We start from the raw sequence: 19,777 nt of genomic DNA on the forward strand, positions 1-19,777 counted from the left end.
GAATGAATCCCATGAACAGAGGAGCCTGGCAGGCTACAGTCCATAGGGTTGCAAAGAGTTGGACACAACTTAGTGACTTAGCACGCATGCTTAGATTCACTGCTGCTGTTTCTCCAGGCCTCAAGGAAGCTACCCTGTCAGTGCTACTGGCTAGAGGTTATGAATCCCTAGGCTCCTCTAACTGTGTAGACAGATCATAACAATACAGACCACTGAAGGTTTCTTCAGACCTAGCTGATCCTGTGTAATGATGGAGATGCAGCCTTGGAGTAATTAACATGCCTCTTAACATATATGCAATGGAATATTACTCGGCCATTAAAAAGAACAAGATGATGCCATTTGCAGTGACATAGATGGACCTAGAGATAGTCATACGGAATGAAGTAAGACAGAGAAAGACAAATATCATGAAATCGCTTATATGTGGAGTCTAAAAAAAAGTACAACTGGACTTACTTATAAAATAGAAATAGTCACAGATGTAGAAAACTAATGGTTACCAAGGGGGAAAGGAGGTGAGATAAATTGAGAGATTGGGATTGACATATACACACTACTATATGTAGAATGAGAACCTGCTATATAGCACAAGGAACTCTACTCAATACTCTGTAATGGCCTGTATGGGAAAAGGATCAAAAAAGAGTGGACATGTGTATAACTGATTCAGGTAGGAGATTGGAACAGTGACGGCCAAGTTCTTGGGCCCTTCCTCCCATTACTGCTGTTGCCTGCCCAACTGCGGAGCATGGTGCATACCCCCACCCTCCAGCTCAGGCAGTGGAGGTGGCCAGCGTCCCCATCGGGAAAGAAGCTGTGTTGGCATGCTTCAGTTCTGATGCCATGGGTGTCATCTTCAGTTCTCCGGGAAGGCAGTGAGGGTGTGGTCTCTGGCTGCCAACCCAGGGCCATTCTATTTCAGGGCTGAGATGTGTGCTGTTTTCTCTCTGCTTGAACTTCTCTGATCCGTGAGCTTATCCCCGACGGTGGGTCTTGTAGCGCTTTGTTATTCGGGGTTTGGTGAATGGTCTCTGGTGACATCAGTTGCTCCCTCTGTTGGTTAGGATGCCTCATCATCATTCATTAGGAGCAGTGTGGCTTCGTTTCTCTGACTCTCTTCCTTCAAGTAGGTTGTTCCTTCCCTGAAATGCCCTTCACTCAAGTCCTGGTTAGCATTAGGGTCCCTTCAAGAGTGAACCTGACCATCACTCCAGCTGAGATGTGTTCTGCACTTGCCCTTCCTTTGTGTCGAGTGTCTGTCTGAGTCCCCACGCCGCATGAGGAAAACGCCTGGTGTGTCTCTCTCTACCCTTACGTTGGACACTCTGTTGTGATGAGAACTCTTGTTTACCCATTATTCCCACCATGTAACAGAACGGAATGAAGTGAATGTGTGAGTTGTCTTAGCACCCTACTGAGGTGAATCTTTGACACCATTTCTGTTAGAGAGGAGGAATCTCCCTATATTATAATATTATATTGAAACTTTAAACTGGAATGCCCCCTCCTTTCCAGGAAATTCTCTACTCCAATAAGACTTTGAGGAAGTGACATAACATTATGAGAATGACTCCTCCAAACCATATTTTTTTTTTTGTCTTCCTTGACATTTACATCCTGTATCTGATCAGGAATTTGTAACTCGAATGAACTGTTCGTGATAATGAGCCATTCCTAATACAGTCCTGATTGAACACCTCTCTCCAAGAAGGTCAAGGCGCTTTACATACATTATCACAGTTGGTTTCAGAACATCCCTGGAGTAGGGTGACCACGCGTTCAGAATCACCTTGGTCTGACAATCCAGATCTCCATAAGGAGATCTCTCCTTTTCCTCTCCGGATCCAGGAGTTCAAGTTCAAAGAAACCAAATTCAAGTCCAAAGTGGCCACAGCTGTTTTATTGCTACAACTGGTACATTCCTGAGCCTTCTGGATAGTCTTAGGTCAGAATCAGAGTCAGTTCTCAGCAACAGCAGGAAAACCCGGAGTCAGGTCTTCGTGCAATACCCATGGTGAAGTTCTGTTGATCAAGTGTGGTGGGAAGGCAGAGGAAGACTACTTTTCCCCAAGGGGATATTGCTGGCACCTCCAAGGGAGCGTCTCTCTGGTGCCTGCAGTTCCTCCTCGTAGGCTCAGGAGTCCAAACACCGTGTTGGGCATTTGTTGGGGAAGCCATGCGGTTGGTGGGAATCGTCTCTGGTTGAAGAGTAGGGAACTGATTTCTGATCCCAACTGTGTCATTAACCAGCTGTGTGTCCTTAGCGGAGTCACCTGTTCCCTTCAGACGTTGAGAGTATTGGACGAGATGATTCCCAGGGCCCTTGGCAGCTTTAGTCAAATGATTCTGTCCTTGCAGCTCCCAGATTTCCTCATCCAGACCTCTGTGCACGTCGCTGATGGATCTGAGGGCTCACAGCACTCGCTCTGTACTGCTTTTCTGATCCTCATCACCAGCTTTCTCCTTTATTTATGTGCATGTCAGTCACCATGTTGGGTTGGCAGTGTCTTGAAGGCAAGAGTCCTATTCATTGAATTTTTGTGTCCTATATATAATGTTAGTACTCTTATCTCTCCTGTACCTTTAACCTGTGAAATTCATCTAGGTCTTTTCAGGTCATTGACCTGTACAGGTGTTTCCTATCTGGAAAGACTCCACCCTTACCATCCACCAAGCCTCCTGTCTTCCTCCTTGCCGCCTCTTAGAACAAATCTCGAAGTAATTATCTGCGTCTATCATATCAACCATTACCTTTCCTGTTACCCTCCCACTACCTGCAGGTTGGCATTCTGGCCCCCACTACCCCACAGAAGCTGTTTTGATAAATTTAAAAAAAAATCTGTATTGCCAGATGCAGAAGGACCCTGGGGCATTTTCATCATAGCATCTAACAGCACTTGCTCTGACCACCACCTTGTTCTTGAAACTCTCCCTACGTGGCACCTGTGGGGCCCACAGTTCTGTTCCTGCTTCTCTGGGTTGGCCCTTCCTCTGTCTCACTGACGACTCCTCTTCCTGGCTGTTGCCATGGTTCTGCCCTTGGCTGTCGTCTCCCTTCACTCAGTTCCTTCTCTGGACAGTTTCAGCCACACCTGTGGCATCAGCCCGCTCCCAGAGCCATCCTAACAGCTCAGGACCCACATATCCAGCTTCACACCAAATGCAGGGCATCCTGACCTGTGCCCCTCAGCCTCTGCCCACCCCCTCCCCAGACGGCTTTCTCGTGTTTTCCCTGTTTAGGCCGTTACTTGTAGGGCACAGCGTTATATGCAGGACACAGAAGTGAAGTGAACAGGCCGGGGTCCCACTGTACATTCAGTTGTCCAGGTCTGGGGTTTGGCCACCTCTAGCCAGTTACCTCTGAGGTTCAGACCTTCACCAGCTCCTGGGGGCTCTTTGTAGTCAGTCGCCGCTGAACTGTCCCCCTCGCCTCCTGAGTCTCCACCCTCCAACGCCGCAGCCAAAGGTGGCTTTTCAAGAAAGCAAATGGGATCTCATTGCTTTGCTGCTTAAACATTCTATACCTGATCGCTCACTTTTAGGTGAAATTTCAACTCCTTAGCCTGCGAGATCGTCTACGGCCTGGAGACTGGCTGCCCTGGCACCCCTTCTCATGTGCCCCCTGTCACCACTGACGCACACATTCACACTGCGTACTGCCTCCAGGAGGGCTGGGCGCCTCCTTACCACCGTGTCTTTGTGTGGGACAGTCCACTGGTTTCAGAGCTGCCCCCCTCCTCTGCTGGCAAGTCCACCAGCCTTTAGGACTCAAAGCAGACGGGCCCTTTGCCACAGCACCCCCACCTCCCTCACCAGGCAGACTGAAGTGCCTGCTCCCCTGTACTCCCACAGCCCCTTTTCTGAAAAGACAAGTTTGCTTACTGACCCCTAAGCGTTCCCCTCTCATGCTGGTCTCTTCTCTACAAATTGAACATGTTAATGAGTGGAGTAGGAATACAAGTAGACCCCACACCTCAAGGCCTGTGTTCTGTGCATAAGAGCATCTTGCCTTGGAGCGTAAACGAAGCAGCTCTGAATTATTTAGCCTCTCATCCCCCGGTGCTGCTCTCTCGTCCTCTTCCTCTAGTGTTTGGAAGACCCTGGCAGGCATAGGTGCACGTGGTCTCGACTGCCCGATAATCACTTCCCATCATTGCAGTGCCAGAGCCAAGTAGCATTCCCCTTTCATTTAAATTAGATAAAACCCAGAGCTGTGGCTGGCAAGTGAGGGAAGTCCACTGGGGAAATTAAAGGTTCAGAGAGAATGGGACCCATTATAATAAAAGCATTTGCACAGCCACTGATTCCATCCACCCCGTGGCGTCGACAGTCCTTGGGGTAGGATGAAATATGAAGCTAGAGAACCCGTGAAAGTCATTTGAGGAATTTATTTTAATTGGAAATGGTGGCAGCTTTCTGTGCTTGGAGTCAACTCTGCAGATCACGCACAGGAGTGTGATTGGCATCATTTAAAGAGCATGGAGCATCTTGTTCCTCCAAGATGCAGGATCTTGGCACCATGTTGTCTCAGGTGCTTTCTCCACCTACGTGTGCACTGAATGTGACTGTCAGCCCCTCCCTCATTCTTTGCTCCCTCCCTCTCACCTTCTGTCCATTCTTTCACTGCCTCTGCATTACTATCTCATACTTCATGTTTAATAAAAATGAGATAACGACACCTAAATCAATCAATGGGTCAACCTGCAAATTACTCAGAACTCTAAAACCCAAGAAACAGCCAAGCAGCAGACACAGAATGACCAGGAGAAAAATGGACCATCTGTAATCATTTGTAATAATGCAAAATAACGATAGCTGTTTTTTCCTATGCCTCATTTGTTAAGCACATCACATGCATCTTCTCTGGTAATTCTCTCCAGCCCTACTATATAGATGTCACCTCCATCTTACAGATGAGGAGACTAAAGCTCAGAGAAGACGCTTGCCCAAGGTCACGCCGCTGTAATGAACGGCAGAGCCAGAATCACCTGTCAGATCCAGGCAGAAACCACACTGAGTGGTAGAACCAGGTTTTTGAACTCGAGCCTGACTGCAAAGCTCACGTGTTAAGATACCATGTCACAGAGCCCTAGGACTTAAAAGCATCCTGTTGCTGAACATCAAACACATGCTTGCATTTAATATATAATAGTTCCCGTTAACTGAGAGAGGTCTCGTTATTATTTAAGTGCCCTTATAAAGGTATCCGTAGTCTTGTTGAACAACATGGGTTTCTGAGACTGTTGAACTATTGTTCAATCTGCCTTACCTTGTCACTTTTCTATTTTTAGATGCATCATCCCATTCAGATGAAACCTGCAGATAGTGAAAAATCAAACGGTAGGTGGTGACCGATTGTCTCCTATTAATGTCTGTTTTCTTAAGCACAGAAGTGAGGCTGGCGGGGGGAGCGGGTACGGGGAGGAGCTGGCTGTTTCTCTGGGGAAGGTGGAGAGATGTGCTTCAGGAGCTTCCATCGGGGTGGGCACCTCTGGAGAAATGTGAGCTTCACTCCCCTCCCTCCTGTATCTGATGTAAAGACCTGTGAAGATGCGACAAGAAGTGGTTTTCCCTGTCCCTCTGTTTGGGATGTGATCTGTATGGTGACCCTGTGGCCTTTGGCTCTTGTCTACCTCCTCTGACAGCGACACAGGCACCGAGGGGAAGGGATGGCCTTACACCAGGCAGAGAAGCCAGGTGAGGAGGGCCTCGCCCACCAGGACTTAGGCTGACTTTTTTTTCCCCCTTTCCTTTGGTCCTCTGGCTTTGAGAGTGTCTCATTGCACTTTTCTCTAGGTTGTACCCATGCATTTGCATCTATATTTATTCAGAATTCAGTCTGCTGGTTAATAAACACACACCTAAGTGCAAAAAATATATATACATATGTATGCATTTGATGAGGTCCGTGGAATAATTGACTTGCCTCTCCATGACACCAGAGGATTGACAGGCACATTTCTCTCTGGAGTTTCTGCTTCCACTTGTGCAGACCATCTCTCCCCATTTTGTTCTTGGGATTGATTGAATGTGTATTAGAGGAATCTCCTGCCTTCCTGGAGCCCAGCACTCCCATCCCACAAGACTGACACAATCAGCGTGGTTTCCGGCCTCCAGGCAGCTCTGCACCTCATTAATTAGTCATGGGGCAGAAGCCACGCATTTGGAGATCTGCATATCCGCATGTGTAAATTATGATGAAGCTCTGCCTCTCCACGAGGTGTGTTTTTGCTGATTGTAGCACATCCCATTTTCTGGCCCCATCAACTGGAAAGTTTTGAAGGAAGTTCCTTGCCATATGGGGATGCTGCCGGCACTGGGTTCATCTGTCGGGGAGTAAACTTTGGTGCTTCACCCCCATCCTGACCAGCCACACCCTTCTCTGCAGGTCTGATTCCCTTTTTCCTACAGTCCTTTATCGCAATCATGGCGTTGGGTGTCAGAGGGTCTAAAACCCACCACTGCTTTGTCGTGGGGTCTTAGTCCAGTCGCTTCATCCTTTGTTTGACAATTCTTCATCAATTACTTACTCTGTGCCGGGCAGGTTGCCAGGGGCTGGGGCTGCAGCAATGAATTTTTAAAAGCAGAAAAGGACGCAAAAGACACTCTCCATTCCCTCCTGGAACTGATGTCCATTGTCACTGGTTTCAGTATCTTAACAGTCACGGAGAGACTAGACTTTAATCTCATTCATAGAATAGGAAAAGGTACCTGCCTCTCAGAGCTGAGCTTTTTTCCTAGATATTTGGGATTGTGCTGTAAGTGACTGAGTGCTTGTATAAAATGTTGCCTGGTGTCCACCCCCATTCTTCCCTGGTCCTTAGGGCCCTGTGCCAAGTGCGTCTGCCCAGGCAGAAGGCGGGCTCCCCGAGCCCACATGCTCCAGGTGGGCATGTCTACAGTCGGTTCTCTTCCTCCTGGGAGAAGGGAGGGATGGGGCTGGTATTTGTGGGATGAAGTCCATCAGCGAAGGTCATGCTGGCATGTCCAGCCACCGGGAGATGCTCCCTGTTCTTTGGCTCCATAATCCTCCAAACTGTCAGGACACCGATCACAGGATCAAAGTCTGAAGAAGAGGCTTCATTTGAGCCTTAGGCCATCGTGGTAAACCTGACAAAAGAGAGAACTGAGTTGGAAATGTGTGACTTAAAATACCTGAAGAGTTGAACCAAGAGAAGCTTTCTTCTGCATTTTCTGCTGGGCAGGCGCAAACCATGACTGTCCATGGAGTGGCTGCCAGGGAAGTTCAGAACAGCCCGCTGCCCCCTGTCTCCTCTGGACACTGAGGGTGGTGTCTGCTTGGGGTCTGGAGCCACAGCAACAGGATGCAACTGCCAGGGGCACAACCCGTTTTGCATAGTCTCAAAAACCAAGCAGAACTGGGTACTGTTATACTAAGATGAGCAAATACCCAAAAATGCCATGTTTCAAGCACCCTCTTTTGAGGAGCCCAGACTTGACCTCTGACCCCGCACTTGTTGGCTGTGACCTTGGGCAAGTTCCTCTAACCTCACCCAGCCTCCAAGTCTCCAGCTATAAGAGGGGCTGTGGTCTTCTAGTCTGTGTTCCGCCCGTAAGGCCCAGCTGACAGCGTCATCCCGCAGTTGACATCTGCAGACTTACTGTCACACCTGGTGCAAGGCGAACATTCACTCTGCTCCACTAACGACAGATCTCCAGCCCCTCAGAGGCAGCCTCTCTTGTGCCTCCTGAGAGCAGAGGCCGGCCCTTCCAGCCTTGGGCTCTTCCTGCCAAAGCTTAGATCTGAACACACAAAGGGAAACCCGCAAAACTTCTTTCTGGTCCATTGGTCCCTTGGCTTGTAGATTGAACTTCATTTTCAGAATTTTCAGTTAAGAAACAACAAGTCAAATAGTATAAAGGGACCAAGTGAAAGTGAAGTCGCTCAGTCATGTCCGACTCTTTGCGACCCCGTGGACTGTAGCATACCTGGCTCTTCTGTCCATGGGATTCTCCAGGCAAGGGTACTGGAGTGGGTTGCCATTTCCAGAGGCGGCTTTTAAAGAGCTCTTCTTCATGGAGGCTCCAGTGGACCCCCACCTTGCATAGTCATGAGCAGACTTCAGGGTTCTCCTTCGACCTGAGTGGAAGAAGGAGAAAGATATTATGTCCCAAAGCCAGGGATACAAGCTGCAGGCCTTTTCTGATGTCATATGGCATTTTTGACAAGTAATCATAATTTCTGTGGGGCTTCCCTGGTAGCTCAGGTAAAGAATCCGCCTGCAATGCTGGAGACCCCAGTTCAATTCCTGGGTTAGGAAGATCCCCTGGAGAAGGGAATGGCTACCCACTCCAGTACTCTTGCCTGGAGAATTCCATGGACAGAGGAGCCTGGCAGGCTACAGTCCATGGGGTCACAGAGAGTCAGACATGACTGAGAGACTTTCACTTTCACTTTTTCATAGTTTCTGCAGCTCAGAGAGCACCAAGATTTCTTGGGCTCAGATGCTCAAAATAGCTCCTGTGGCTGTGAAAGAAGTATAACGAGCTCTAATTGCACTTTTTTTTTTTCTGAGTTTGCTGACATTTATGGATGGCACAAAGGACTCATCATAGTGAGGCAGTTACTCTCTTCATTATCAGTGTGTTCCGATTTCTCCAACTTCATATTTGCTGAGCAAGATTCATCACAGATTCATTAGTGATGGACAGACGAATTCCAGAAAAGCAATCACTCCTTTAAGCTTTTGTCCACTCAGGGATTTTGACAAAGGGAACGTCTGTGGTGAGCCCAGAATTGTTTGTTGTTCAGTCACTAAGTCATGTCTGACTCTTTATGACCCCACGGACTATAGCCCACCAGGCTCCTCTGTCCATGGGATTTCCCAGGCAAGAATACTGGAGTGGGTTGACCTTTCATTGTCCAGGGATCTTCCCGACCCAGGGTTCAAACCCAGGTCTCCTGCATAGCAGGCAGGTTCTTTATCACTGAGCCACCAGGGAAGCCCCCCTAGAAACGTGAGTCTGCTCTTGTATGTTCCCTGCACTTGAGTGTTTTCTGGAACAAACCTGCAAGATCTCCACCCTTCCTGGAACCTGCGCTTCCAGTGGCTCTGGCGTCGGCTGCAGCCTCCTAGCACATTTATGCAGACTCCCAGCATTTCATCAATACTTCACATTCTTGCACTTCTACTGCACCAGGCATCTAAAAAAAAAGATCCTACTCTGGACCAGCAATAAAACATCAGGGACTTTGAGAAGAACACACTGAACATATGCCCGGGTCTCAACAGCATTCACCTTTTGTGGTTGTTTTTCCCTTGCATCTAATTGAGTGAATGGTACAGGAAGAGCATTTGAGGAGGCGTGGATTATTGCAGGGACCAGCCACACTCAAACACACACACTCTTTTTCATTCTCTCTCCCATCAGAGGGCTTGTTACCAGCTTTTAATCCTCCATCGCCATGCAGGGAAAAGCAACCAACTGTGCAGGATTGAAAGTTAAAGGCAATTGCTGGGTCTGAAGTCAGTCCAGCAGTGGGCGATGAGGAAGTCGTGGTCACCTTTGGTTCTGGGCTTGGGGTCCCGGGGGCTGGAGCCATGTGCACTTGTGAGGCCACGCTCCTAGCTTCAAGGATTCTTTCTGACTCCGTGGACAGAATGTCAGGTTCATTCTGCTTTAACTTCCAGTCTCACGACCTGTCAAGGGTCCTGAGAGCCTTGCATCCAGAAATGCCCCTTAAGCCCCTCTCTCTTTCCTCAAGGCCTCTGAAACCCCCAGTGAGTAGGCATCAAGTTCCAGGCTCGCGAGAGCCAGTATGAAGGGACTCTGTCGTCTGGGGAGGGTGAGGCCTGTAGAGATGGGGGTCTGGTTGTCCTCCTGCAGTCCCTTGCTGATGCACTGGAAAAGGAAGAAATCATTTTGAAATTCAAAGTAGACTCTGGGACTCAGAGGCCATAATTAAATGCCATATGTTAGCACCAACACATTGGAAAGTTGTTAATGAATTCAGGCCGCCCCGAATACAGGTGTGACTTTGACAGGTTGTACACCAGGGTGTTAGCACAGACTTAAAATTGGGGGTCGGAGGACATGTTAAAAATAAAGTTTCTAGTCCCTGAACTTAAAAAAGTCCCCACGTACCTGTAATATTACCCTTCTCATTTACACTGTGGAAGGGGAGCTGGCAGTGATCGCTGCTGTGAATCCACTTTCAGTTTAGCTGCCGACATTCGTGGCCACCCCGTCTGTGTAGCCCCTGGTGTATGAAGCCTTTCCCCTCATTCATTCATCGGTTATCCTTAAAGAAGATAGACTTTTCCTCCAGAGGGCAAAGACCTTATCTTTTAAATCTTTTTTTTTTTTTTTAGTTTCCCAAAGCATTTAGCAGAACATTATGGATGTCATAGGTTTATTTAAGCACCTGGCATTCTTGTGGATGGAAGAAAATTAGTGAGCTAAGTAACTGCTTGGGAATACTTAGGCAAGACCCACCAGAAAATGCATCTAACATTGATGAAAAAGTTAAGTGAATTCAGGATGATTATGTTTATTTAACTTGTTGACAGAGCTGTTCGGCAATCCTTAGAATGGGAATCCGAGGAATAAATTTCAGAAATAAATTTTCACTGGAAGATCCAGGAGAACTCAAGGAGAGGAAAGCTCGGTATTTGTAGTTATTCCCATTTTGCCACTAAAGTAAACAAAGTCCAACTGTTAAAACCACAGAGCAGCTTTGGCTCAAGAGATTGCCGCCATTCGGGTTCCTATATACATGCACACACGTGGCAACACGTACACACACACGTGTCCACACACACGTATCCACACACATGTGTTCAGACACATTTCCACTCACACATGCATACACACACATGTCCACACACACACATACATTACACACACACATCCACATGTGTGCACACACATCCACGCACGGGGAAGGAAGTTAGCACTTTCGGTAGCATGTGGATGGTGTAGATTTTCTTTTAAGCTAATACTTGTTACTGAAAAAAGTGACAGCTATGTTTCCTCCCTCTGCTTGTCAGTTTTTATCCCTCCTTTGAGCCTAGGAAGTCAGGATTTCTTAAGTGGTTTCCTTTTTTTTTTTTTTAATATTCTTATATAAATCATTTTTGAACTTCCTCAGGAGTTGCACGTTTAGGTGACTCTAGCATTCTCCCACCCCAACAAAGCTCAAACCCTGAAAATTATTTTGGTTAAATACCATAATTATAGGTATACCAAGGAAACTGGGACTTTATTCTTTGCTTTTGTTTGAAAGAACCAAAACTGGATTCATCTGGATAAGAAGAAATACAACAGAAATTAGTTTTTTGCTCATCAAGATATCAGCCATAGCTTCCTGAGGGTAGGAGTCCCAGAGATGAGGGTGGGAAGGGGTCAGGATGGTTTCCCTCCTTCCCTAAGTTTCCCTCCCTCCTCGGTCCCATTTCCGTCAGTCCCGTCTGTTCCCCTTCCGGTTCAGGGGAATGCCTCATGCTGGCGGGGCCCTGGGGTCCTCACACTGGAGCTCGGAGGCTCCCATTGGCAAGAAACCATCCTCTCTGGTCTCTGATGCTTCTAGAAATGCTTGGATCCTTGGGCCAACCCAGTCCTTGACTTATGTGCTTCACCAGCTCCTACTAGATGACCAGGAGTCCACTTACTCTGACAAGAGAGAAAAAGGATTTCTTAAATTTAAAAATCTTCATCTGCACAAAGCAACTGGGGTTCTCCACGGCCTCTGCCCAGGAATCAGAGCCTGTGATGCCCATTGCTTCCTCAACAAGGCTCAACAGGGTCAGGGGCCCTGGACCACTGGTGACCTTCCTTCCGCACTGAGCCCCTCTCTGCCGGTGAAGCAGAAAACCATACATATGGTGCTCCAGTAAGGCTGCCTGCCTCTGGGCACCCCAAGGACTGCCCTTGTTCTTCCTGACTCTGCGCCTTGTCTGGTTAATATGTGATGTCCCCAGCCCACTATCAGCGCATCCAGACCCTGCCAATGCTTCTTAAAGTCCAGCTTCAATTCTACATCTAATATCAAGCCTTTCTCAAACTCCAGAGCACAATTCACAGTTTACAGGAATTGTGGAATTGTGGTTTTCAGCCTGAATTCCTTGGAACCCTCTTTTCTCTGCATTGTCTTGGGAGCTGCAACCAGTGTGGAGAGAGGGGCTGGTAGAAAGGGATTCTGAAGTCCATGAGTCTCCAAACCCAAGTGCTTCAGTCAGCAAACCATATAACCAGGCTGCCTTCTCTCCATCACTTGAGAGAGAGAGAAAGGAAGGAAAATAAGAAAAAGAATCAAGTTGAAACCTTCATTCTATGGACGATAAGACTAAGGTCCAGAAAGGTCTGCTTAGCACCCAAGGTCACCCATTGCCTTCCGGGCAGCACTGGAAAGAGGACCAGGGTCCCCCAAGTCACAGCACTGGCCTCCTCTCCTGGCCTCATCTGCCTCCTCCGGACTTGCCAGAAACACCATGGAGGGAGCAGAACCCCGGGCTGGGAAAGGGACTGGATCCTGGTCTAGGTTAGTCTGCCTCCTTGTGCAAGGACCCCTGGCCAGACCCTTCCCCCTGCTGGGCCTCAGGCGTCTCTTTAGAGTCATACAACGTGTCTTTCAAGACTGTTACTTCTGGCCTGGGATTCTAGGACTGCGAGCTCTTAGCCCCTCAGTGCCACCTTGTCCAATATAGCAGTCACATGCGGCTTTTAAATTAGTAAAAATTACGTCACAGGAAGAATTCACCTTCTCACGCACACTGGCCAGCTTCCAGAGTGCTCAGTGGCCACAGGCAGCTTTAGCCACTGGGGTGGACCTCACAGACTAGACTTCCCCCTTCCTGCCGAGTTCTCCTGGATGGCGGTGCTTCAGAGGAAACCAGTCTCTCTTCATTACATCAACAGATCGTCCGTTCCAGCTCCTGGAAGACACAGACCACAGAATCTGACTTCAGTACCTGAAGCTATTGGCCCTGGCAAGTCTCAAACACACTCTTGCCAGTGAGAGGATAATGAGATACTTACTGTCCAGGGAAAGAGTAAGAGAAACAGAAATGAAAGCCAATTAAATAGCAATGATAAGATTATAATACAGATATAAAAGGATCCCTTAAGCTAGGACTTTCTGAAGTGCTGCTGTAGCTGGCTATCTTTTATTATTATTTTTATTATTATTATTCTAAGAAATGAAGTGAAGCATGGGAAATAAGCAAGCCTTCTCCCTGAGGGCTTCTAGGACGATCTTTTCTGCTCTCCTACAGAAGTCTGTGTTGAAATCCATAATAGTCCTGCCTTCGAGACTGAGCAAACGCTGTTATCCTGAGCTCAAGCACATTGGTTTAGAGGGAAAATTTCCCAGGTCATCAGGAATAAACCTTCCCTAATCTCTATCCATGGTCAGCTTCCAAGGTTAGAATTTGCGCGTTGTTACCCTGATAACCCAAATGCATTTCTGTTCATCATGAATCCTACGTCCCAGACTTTCCGGGTGGTTTAGTGGTTAAGACTCTGCGCTTCTGCTTCAAGGGGCACAGATTCGATCCCTGGCTGGGGAACTAAGGTCTCCCATAAGATCCCACATGCTGTGTGCAGCCACACACACACACAAACAAAATGTATCTCCAAATGGACAGAATAGTATTGTTCCTTCCTTGTACTTTTTTTGTTGTTGTTGATGGATTTCACTCTGAGATGGAGTCCCCCACACACATACACAAGATTCTCAAATAACTGCAGCCACACTCACCTGACTGCAGTTGCCTTCATCTTTAATCATAACGTGCAGACCACATGTGCTGCCCTGGGTGGGGCTGTGTAGCCAGTGCTACGGACAGAAGAACATTGCCCAGCTCCCTGGAGAAATTCTCATCTCTTCTCTCCTGTCCTCGTCTGGACCCCTGAGGATGAAGCTATTTGAAATCAGGCAAGGAGAATGTTTTCTTTCGTCAGCGCTTTGTTAAAAGCTTTGTTGACCACTTTTTCACTCGGTTTCTGTTGTTTTTCCTCTGCTGACCATTCTCTTTCCCTGTCACTCAAGTTAAAAGAACATCTATCCCCCACCTCCAACTACAAAACAAAATTTGTATCCCTAAATACCTCTATGCAAGGGTGTCACTTAGCAGTTACCCAGAACTTTACCGTTTTAGTGAACATGTTACTGTTTGCTTAAAAATGGAGGGAAAGGACTTAAAAACAGTATTCCATGTCCTGTGGAGCTGTTTTGTTAGTGTGCAAACTCCCGGCGTTGGAATAGGAGCTGAGACGCTGAGGAAGGGCCAGGTGGGAGGGCAGAGGTGGCCTGTGCCTGGCCTGGGCATCTGAAGAGTTAACCTCAGGGCCTGGTCGGAGGTGGTGATGAAGCGTTGCCTGCAAGGGGTAAGATGAAATGGCCTCAGCTCATTCATTATTTCTGTCTCCTAGCCGTGGAAGACAGAAAATTGTTCATAGGAATGGTTTCGAAGAAATGTAACGAGAATGATATCCGGGTGATGTTTTCTCCGTTTGGCCAGATAGAAGAATGCCGGATCCTCCGGGGGCCCGACGGGCTGAGCCGAGGTGAGTGTGCCATCTGCAGCGTCTCTGCCCTTCCGCGCTAATTGGAGCCCCGCGTCCCAGCCAAGGTAGACACAGCCCCGCACGCGGCCGGAGGTCGCCCCAAGACACGCCCCACAGGACGAACTTAGCCAGCCCGAACTTTTCACCGTGGCGGGAATGATCACCTCTTATTTCTCAAGTCGAGAAGGTCCTGGTGCCAGCATATTAGCTCAGGTTATCACTGTCAGACAGGAGGCCTACAGGCTGCCCCATCATTACACATTGCTTTTCAGGCTCAGATTAAAGGAGATTGGGGATGGGTAGGGGAGAGACTTGGCAGGCGAGAGAGAATGTATGCCGCTTGCATCTTAGTTTTCTGACTTTCTGCCTGTTCCTGGAAGAGGTGTTGAGGCTGTGGGCCTCTTAACAGAGAAATAAACCAAGAAAAAAAAAAAATGCCCTGCATAGCATAGAGCAGATACAGACTCAGAGTAACCCAGCCTGTCTCAGGGTGTTAGGGTTTTAGAGCAAAGAGCAAACCTCCTGGAGTCCTAAACATAGGGAGTCCATTAAGTGGCAGAGAAGTGACTTCATCCAGAAGATTGCAGGTTCTTCTTTGTCACCAGGATAGAGGCAAAGGCTGGGCTTTCCAGCACTGATGGAAACCAGCATTTTCTCCAACAGCGATGCAAGGTGGTTGGAGATGACTGTTCTGTTTCCACACTTACCTCCCCCTTTGACAAGGCCATACGCCTCCTTCCTTAAACTACTCATAAGGCTTGTCACCGGGTCCCCAGTCATCTGACTTAAGTTCCCCGAGTCAGCTCAGCAAGGCCCAGGTGAAGCCGTGCGTGTAAAACACATTTGTCCATTCTCATAAGAAAGCTGTTTTGGCAACACAGAGAGGATTTCATTCAATTAATGAAGTTTCCAAGACAGGTTCCACAGGGATAATTAGAAACTTCTCTCGGTTCCCCATCTCTAGCTGTAGGACTGCACTGCCTGCCCCTGTCCTGAACCCCGCATTGAAAGAAAAGTTTGGGCCTTAAGTATCAAGGCACTAGTGTTCACCCATCTCCCTAGTCTTACCTAAACTCTGCACCCCGGGAAGAAGAACATGTGTTCTTTTGACTTTTAGACATAAAACTTCACGATGTCAGCTGCTCGAAGGCACAGGGAACAAAAGCTTTCCACCTGCCTGCACCCCCAGATCCCCAAAACAAAGGGAGTGTCGAGAAGAACTAGGAGGGGGAGGAAGAATAACTCCAAGCTTGTGAGCTCTACATTTCCTTCTGAAGATGGCTTTAAAAAGAGAGAGAGAGAGAGAGAGAAGGAGGAGGAGGCTTGGAAATGACGCTTAACACTCCCTGCAAAGATGGGAGTGTAAAAGCTGAGCAAGACACCATGGCGGGGGGGATCCCTGTGTAGCAGACCCAGTGCCTTGAGCTTATCTGTCACTTAGCACCTGTGCCTCCACCAGCATCACCCCACCTGGCTCCTTGTGCTGGGGACCCAGACAGCCATTGCAAGCAGAAGGCTGCCAGGGTTTGCATCCTGTATCCCTCTGCAGCACCCCAGCAGACCCACACCAGGAGAGCTGATCATCACATCGGATCATCCAATCCTGCTGCAGCCAGGAGAGGCAGATAGGCACACAGGCCAGGAGAGCGAATGCCTGGGTGAAATACGGCATGGCTGGATTAAATAGGCGAGAAAGACAAGAATATTTTTGTGAACCCTTTTCTGCTGCCAGTTTAGTCCTAAGAACCACCATTCTCCCCCGTTACAATTCTCAGTCACGGTTCCATGTTACCTTTGCTTTTTTCATTTGCTCAGGTGTACAGCATGGACAGGGAACTGTCTAGTCATAGTGAAATGTATAGTGCCTTGGAGGTTGATGACCCTGGGGTCCAGACCTAGAACTTCTCCAGAGTAACTCTTGGGGCGCTGTCCACTCCTTTTCCTGTCTCTGTCCTCAATTTCCCCCATGAAGATGGCAGCAGTCAAAATATGTGCCCTTCTCCTCTAATAGGGCATAGTTAGCTTCTGCATTTTTGTTATCTTCTTTTTTTTTTTTTTTGGCTGCACTGCAGCTTGCAGGATCTTAGTTCCCCGATCAGGAATCGAACCCGGCCCCTTGGCATTGAAAGCGCAGGGTCCTAACCGCTGGACCACCAGGGAATGCTTCCACATTTTTGTAGAAGCAGACCATTCATAGGGTGTCATGGAGGCCTTGACTATGAAGTAGGAATGCTGGACTTCTGTTCTCCCTCTACTGATTTATGAACGGAGTCTCTGACTCAATTTCTCCACCTCTCCAGTGGGGGCAGTGATGGGAACAGCACTGGTGTCTAGAGATCCTCAAGCATATGTTAGATACTTCTGCAGTTGAGATTTTTAAAGCAGCCAAAACTTTCACAGAAAAGAGCATCAAGACATCGTACTTGATGAGAGAAATTGGCCAGTTCAACCTGCCATTTGGTTGATGAACCAGCACATGACACCAGAAGCAGCCTATTTCTGAAACAAGTTACACTTTCTTCAATATTTTATGCAAACGCTGGTTTAATGTAAAGAGTAGAATCCTCTTTCTTGCCCCCCTCCTTTTTTCCAACAGAAAAGTAATTTCTGAATTTCTATCAAACTGATGAGAATCCCCTATGGCAAAAAGAAAATACTCATTTATAGTCATTTGTTCTGAAATATAAAGACAGACAGTGGTGCATTTTTCAATTAGCAGTACCCAGGGACTCCTGGGTACTTGGGGACTGCTCCTGAATCAGTGTATTTGTTGAAAGAACAATTCTCTTTCATGCTACTATTTTGCTTTCATTAAAGAATTGCAGTTTTCAATCAAATATTAATAAGTATCTCCTATCAGCGGCACTCCCGAGCAGGAACACTCAGCATTTCTGGTCTCCACGCCTGTTGCTGGCTCAGCTGTTTACAGAATAAATAATAATGAAGTGAAATGAGAGATTGGCTACTCTGAAAAGCACCTTTTAATACTAAACCAGGGCATAAACTAGTCAGTAGGAAAGGATTTAAATCAAACTACATGATTATGATGGGGGAGAGATGCCCTTGAGTGGTGCACATTTCCAAGCAGTAGCCCTGGGTCTCCATCAGGCGTCTAATGTCTTTCCTTCTCTGCTATGTCAGTAGTTGACGTTCCTACCTGGCAAGTGTTACGCTCTGGTTCCTCCAGGCTTGTTGATTCAGTACCCCTGCCCCAAATGAGAGTAGCTGCCAGAATTCACACTTATCAAGTCCTACTATGCTCTCAGTTAGAATCACTGTTTAAAAAAAAAAAAAATCATGATCTACACATAGGCAAGAAAGACTGTTTTAAAAGCCCCATAGTTATTCACCAGCACCCAGATCTGTGCTATGTTTTAAGACAGGACCTCCCATCCTGCCCTCACTCCCAGGGAAACTGTCATGTCTATACATGGACAACACCTGCCAGGCCTGTTGAAACGACTCAACAGACATCAGGACTCTGCTCACTTTACACCGTTTGCCCACATCTAAATATGCATCTTCTCCTTTGGGGGCAGTAACCCATTCTGCCATTTTGGAAAACCTGGTTTGAAATGCTTTTCAGCCCCTCATGAGACTCAGATCTTTCTGCAATGGCAGATCTGCCTCTCAGGCCCCCCACGTGAGCCTTCACTGAGAAGCAGGCCAGATTCCATGAGCCCACCCATGGCAGGTAAAACAAGACGTCTGCTCTTAGAAGCAAAGCCTCAGACTGCTACACCAACACATCTACTGGACAGTGTAACCTGAGCATGTCCGTTTCCTAAAATAATACACACGTTCTCACCTGCAATCCCACGGTCAGATTGAATGACTTGGGTACAATCTGCCGGGTTTGCTACACCGTGGCAACAGAATATCTGTGACTCAGAGACAATGAAGGGGTTGATTTCGTTCTTCTTTCCCATGAACTGCAGTCAGATCTTCACTGCCATTTAAGGTAACTTTCTGCTTGTTTAAGAATATTCCAGCTGTGTTTATGATGTTCCAACATTCTCCTGCCAAAACCCTTGACAAAGGAATTGGCGATATTTTCAGGGATGTTGGTGAGCACAGTCTGGATGTAGCCATTATAGCCTCATTTGTTTTCATTATATCTGATCTGAAATATTGGGGTGGGGCTTTTGACTTTTAAAACATGTACAGGGAGAGGACTCAGTTTTGATCGTGATGTTTTAGTCGTGTCCACGTGGTGCCCAAACGTTCAGTTATATGGGAACCTGTGCCAGAGGCCCCCTGGGTTATTAGCTGCATCTTTTCATCCTGCCCAGGTGACTCAGTGGTAAAGAATCCACCTGCCAATGCAGGAGACGCAAGAGATGTGAGTTCGATCCCTCAGTCAGGAAGATCTGCTGGAGTAGGAAATGGCAACCCACTCCAGTATTCTTGCCTGGAGAATTCCATGGACAGAGGAGCCTGGCGGGTACAGTCCACAAGGTCACAAAGAGTCAGACGTGACTGAGTGACTGAGCGTGCATGTCATCCTGCTCTGGATACTCTTCCAGTCTCATCTCAGGGGTGAGATTTTGCCAACTCTGAAGTCCTAGCCTTCCCTCAACCTCAAAAGCCATGAATGAACAATCTCTCCATGCCAGTTTTAAATAAACCTGACCTTGGGGGTTGTGCATCATAGTATTAATTCTGATGCTCCAGTGTTTTACTCATGGAGTAGTTTAAATCCTGCTCAGAAGATACAGAGAAGAAAACTGGCTGCACTAAGATCTTCCTACAGCTGAAGAGGAATTTATAAACAGGTTTTCCATAAGCTGACATCTTCTCATGCCACACAAGTTATCTTAAATTATGCTTCCTTCAGTTGAAATAAAGTGGCTGTTGCTGCTCTTTCAAAGCAGCAGCAGAAAACAAGAGGCCTTAGCATCACTGTATGTGCTTTTAAAAGTGCTAGGGCCTCTGCTTTTTTCCTTCCTTCCTTTCTTCTCTCTCGCCTTCTTTTTGGTGCACAGCAAGAATTCATCTAGTTCTCTCAAAATTCCCTTGCACCTTAGAGAAAAGGTAGAACACCTGAGTTAAGACATCCTTTCAATCGAAATGACAGGTGTAATAGATGGGCACCAAAATCTGCTCGGTGACGAGGCTCTGTGCCCTCCTTAGATCCTGTCTGTAGGAGGAAATTACTTTGAGAAACCTTTCCCCAGTCAATCATTTATCTATTCAAACGGCAGGAAGACAACCTCACCATAATAAGAGAAATTCAACTCCTTTC

At 47.4% G+C, this 19,777-nt stretch overlaps 1 protein-coding gene across 35 annotated transcripts in view; it reads left to right on the top strand.

Moving 5' to 3' along the window:
• The window catches only part of CELF2 (CUGBP Elav-like family member 2), a 316,757-nt gene that overhangs the window by 243,770 nt on the left and 53,210 nt on the right, over positions 1–19,777 (top strand). For 34 of the 35 annotated variants that reach the window (XR_014072471.1, XR_014072473.1, XR_014072472.1 and 31 more), the window contains 2 exons: positions 5,295–5,343; positions 14,398–14,532. Coding sequence is in view for 28 of the 35 variants with exons in the window: in XM_081554061.1 (XP_081410187.1) it covers positions 5,295–5,343; positions 14,398–14,532 (184 nt within the window). In the remaining 7 variants the exon portion in view is untranslated. The remainder of the gene's footprint in view (positions 1–5,294; positions 5,344–14,397; positions 14,533–19,777) is intronic. The other variant, XM_081554048.1, reaches the window with a different exon arrangement.

This window comes from Giraffa tippelskirchi, chromosome 13, assembly GCF_054371585.1.
Source record: "Giraffa tippelskirchi isolate mGirTip1 chromosome 13, T2T-mGirTip1v1.2.pri, whole genome shotgun sequence".
In the NCBI taxonomy this organism is placed as follows: Eukaryota; Metazoa; Chordata; class Mammalia; order Artiodactyla; family Giraffidae; genus Giraffa; species Giraffa tippelskirchi.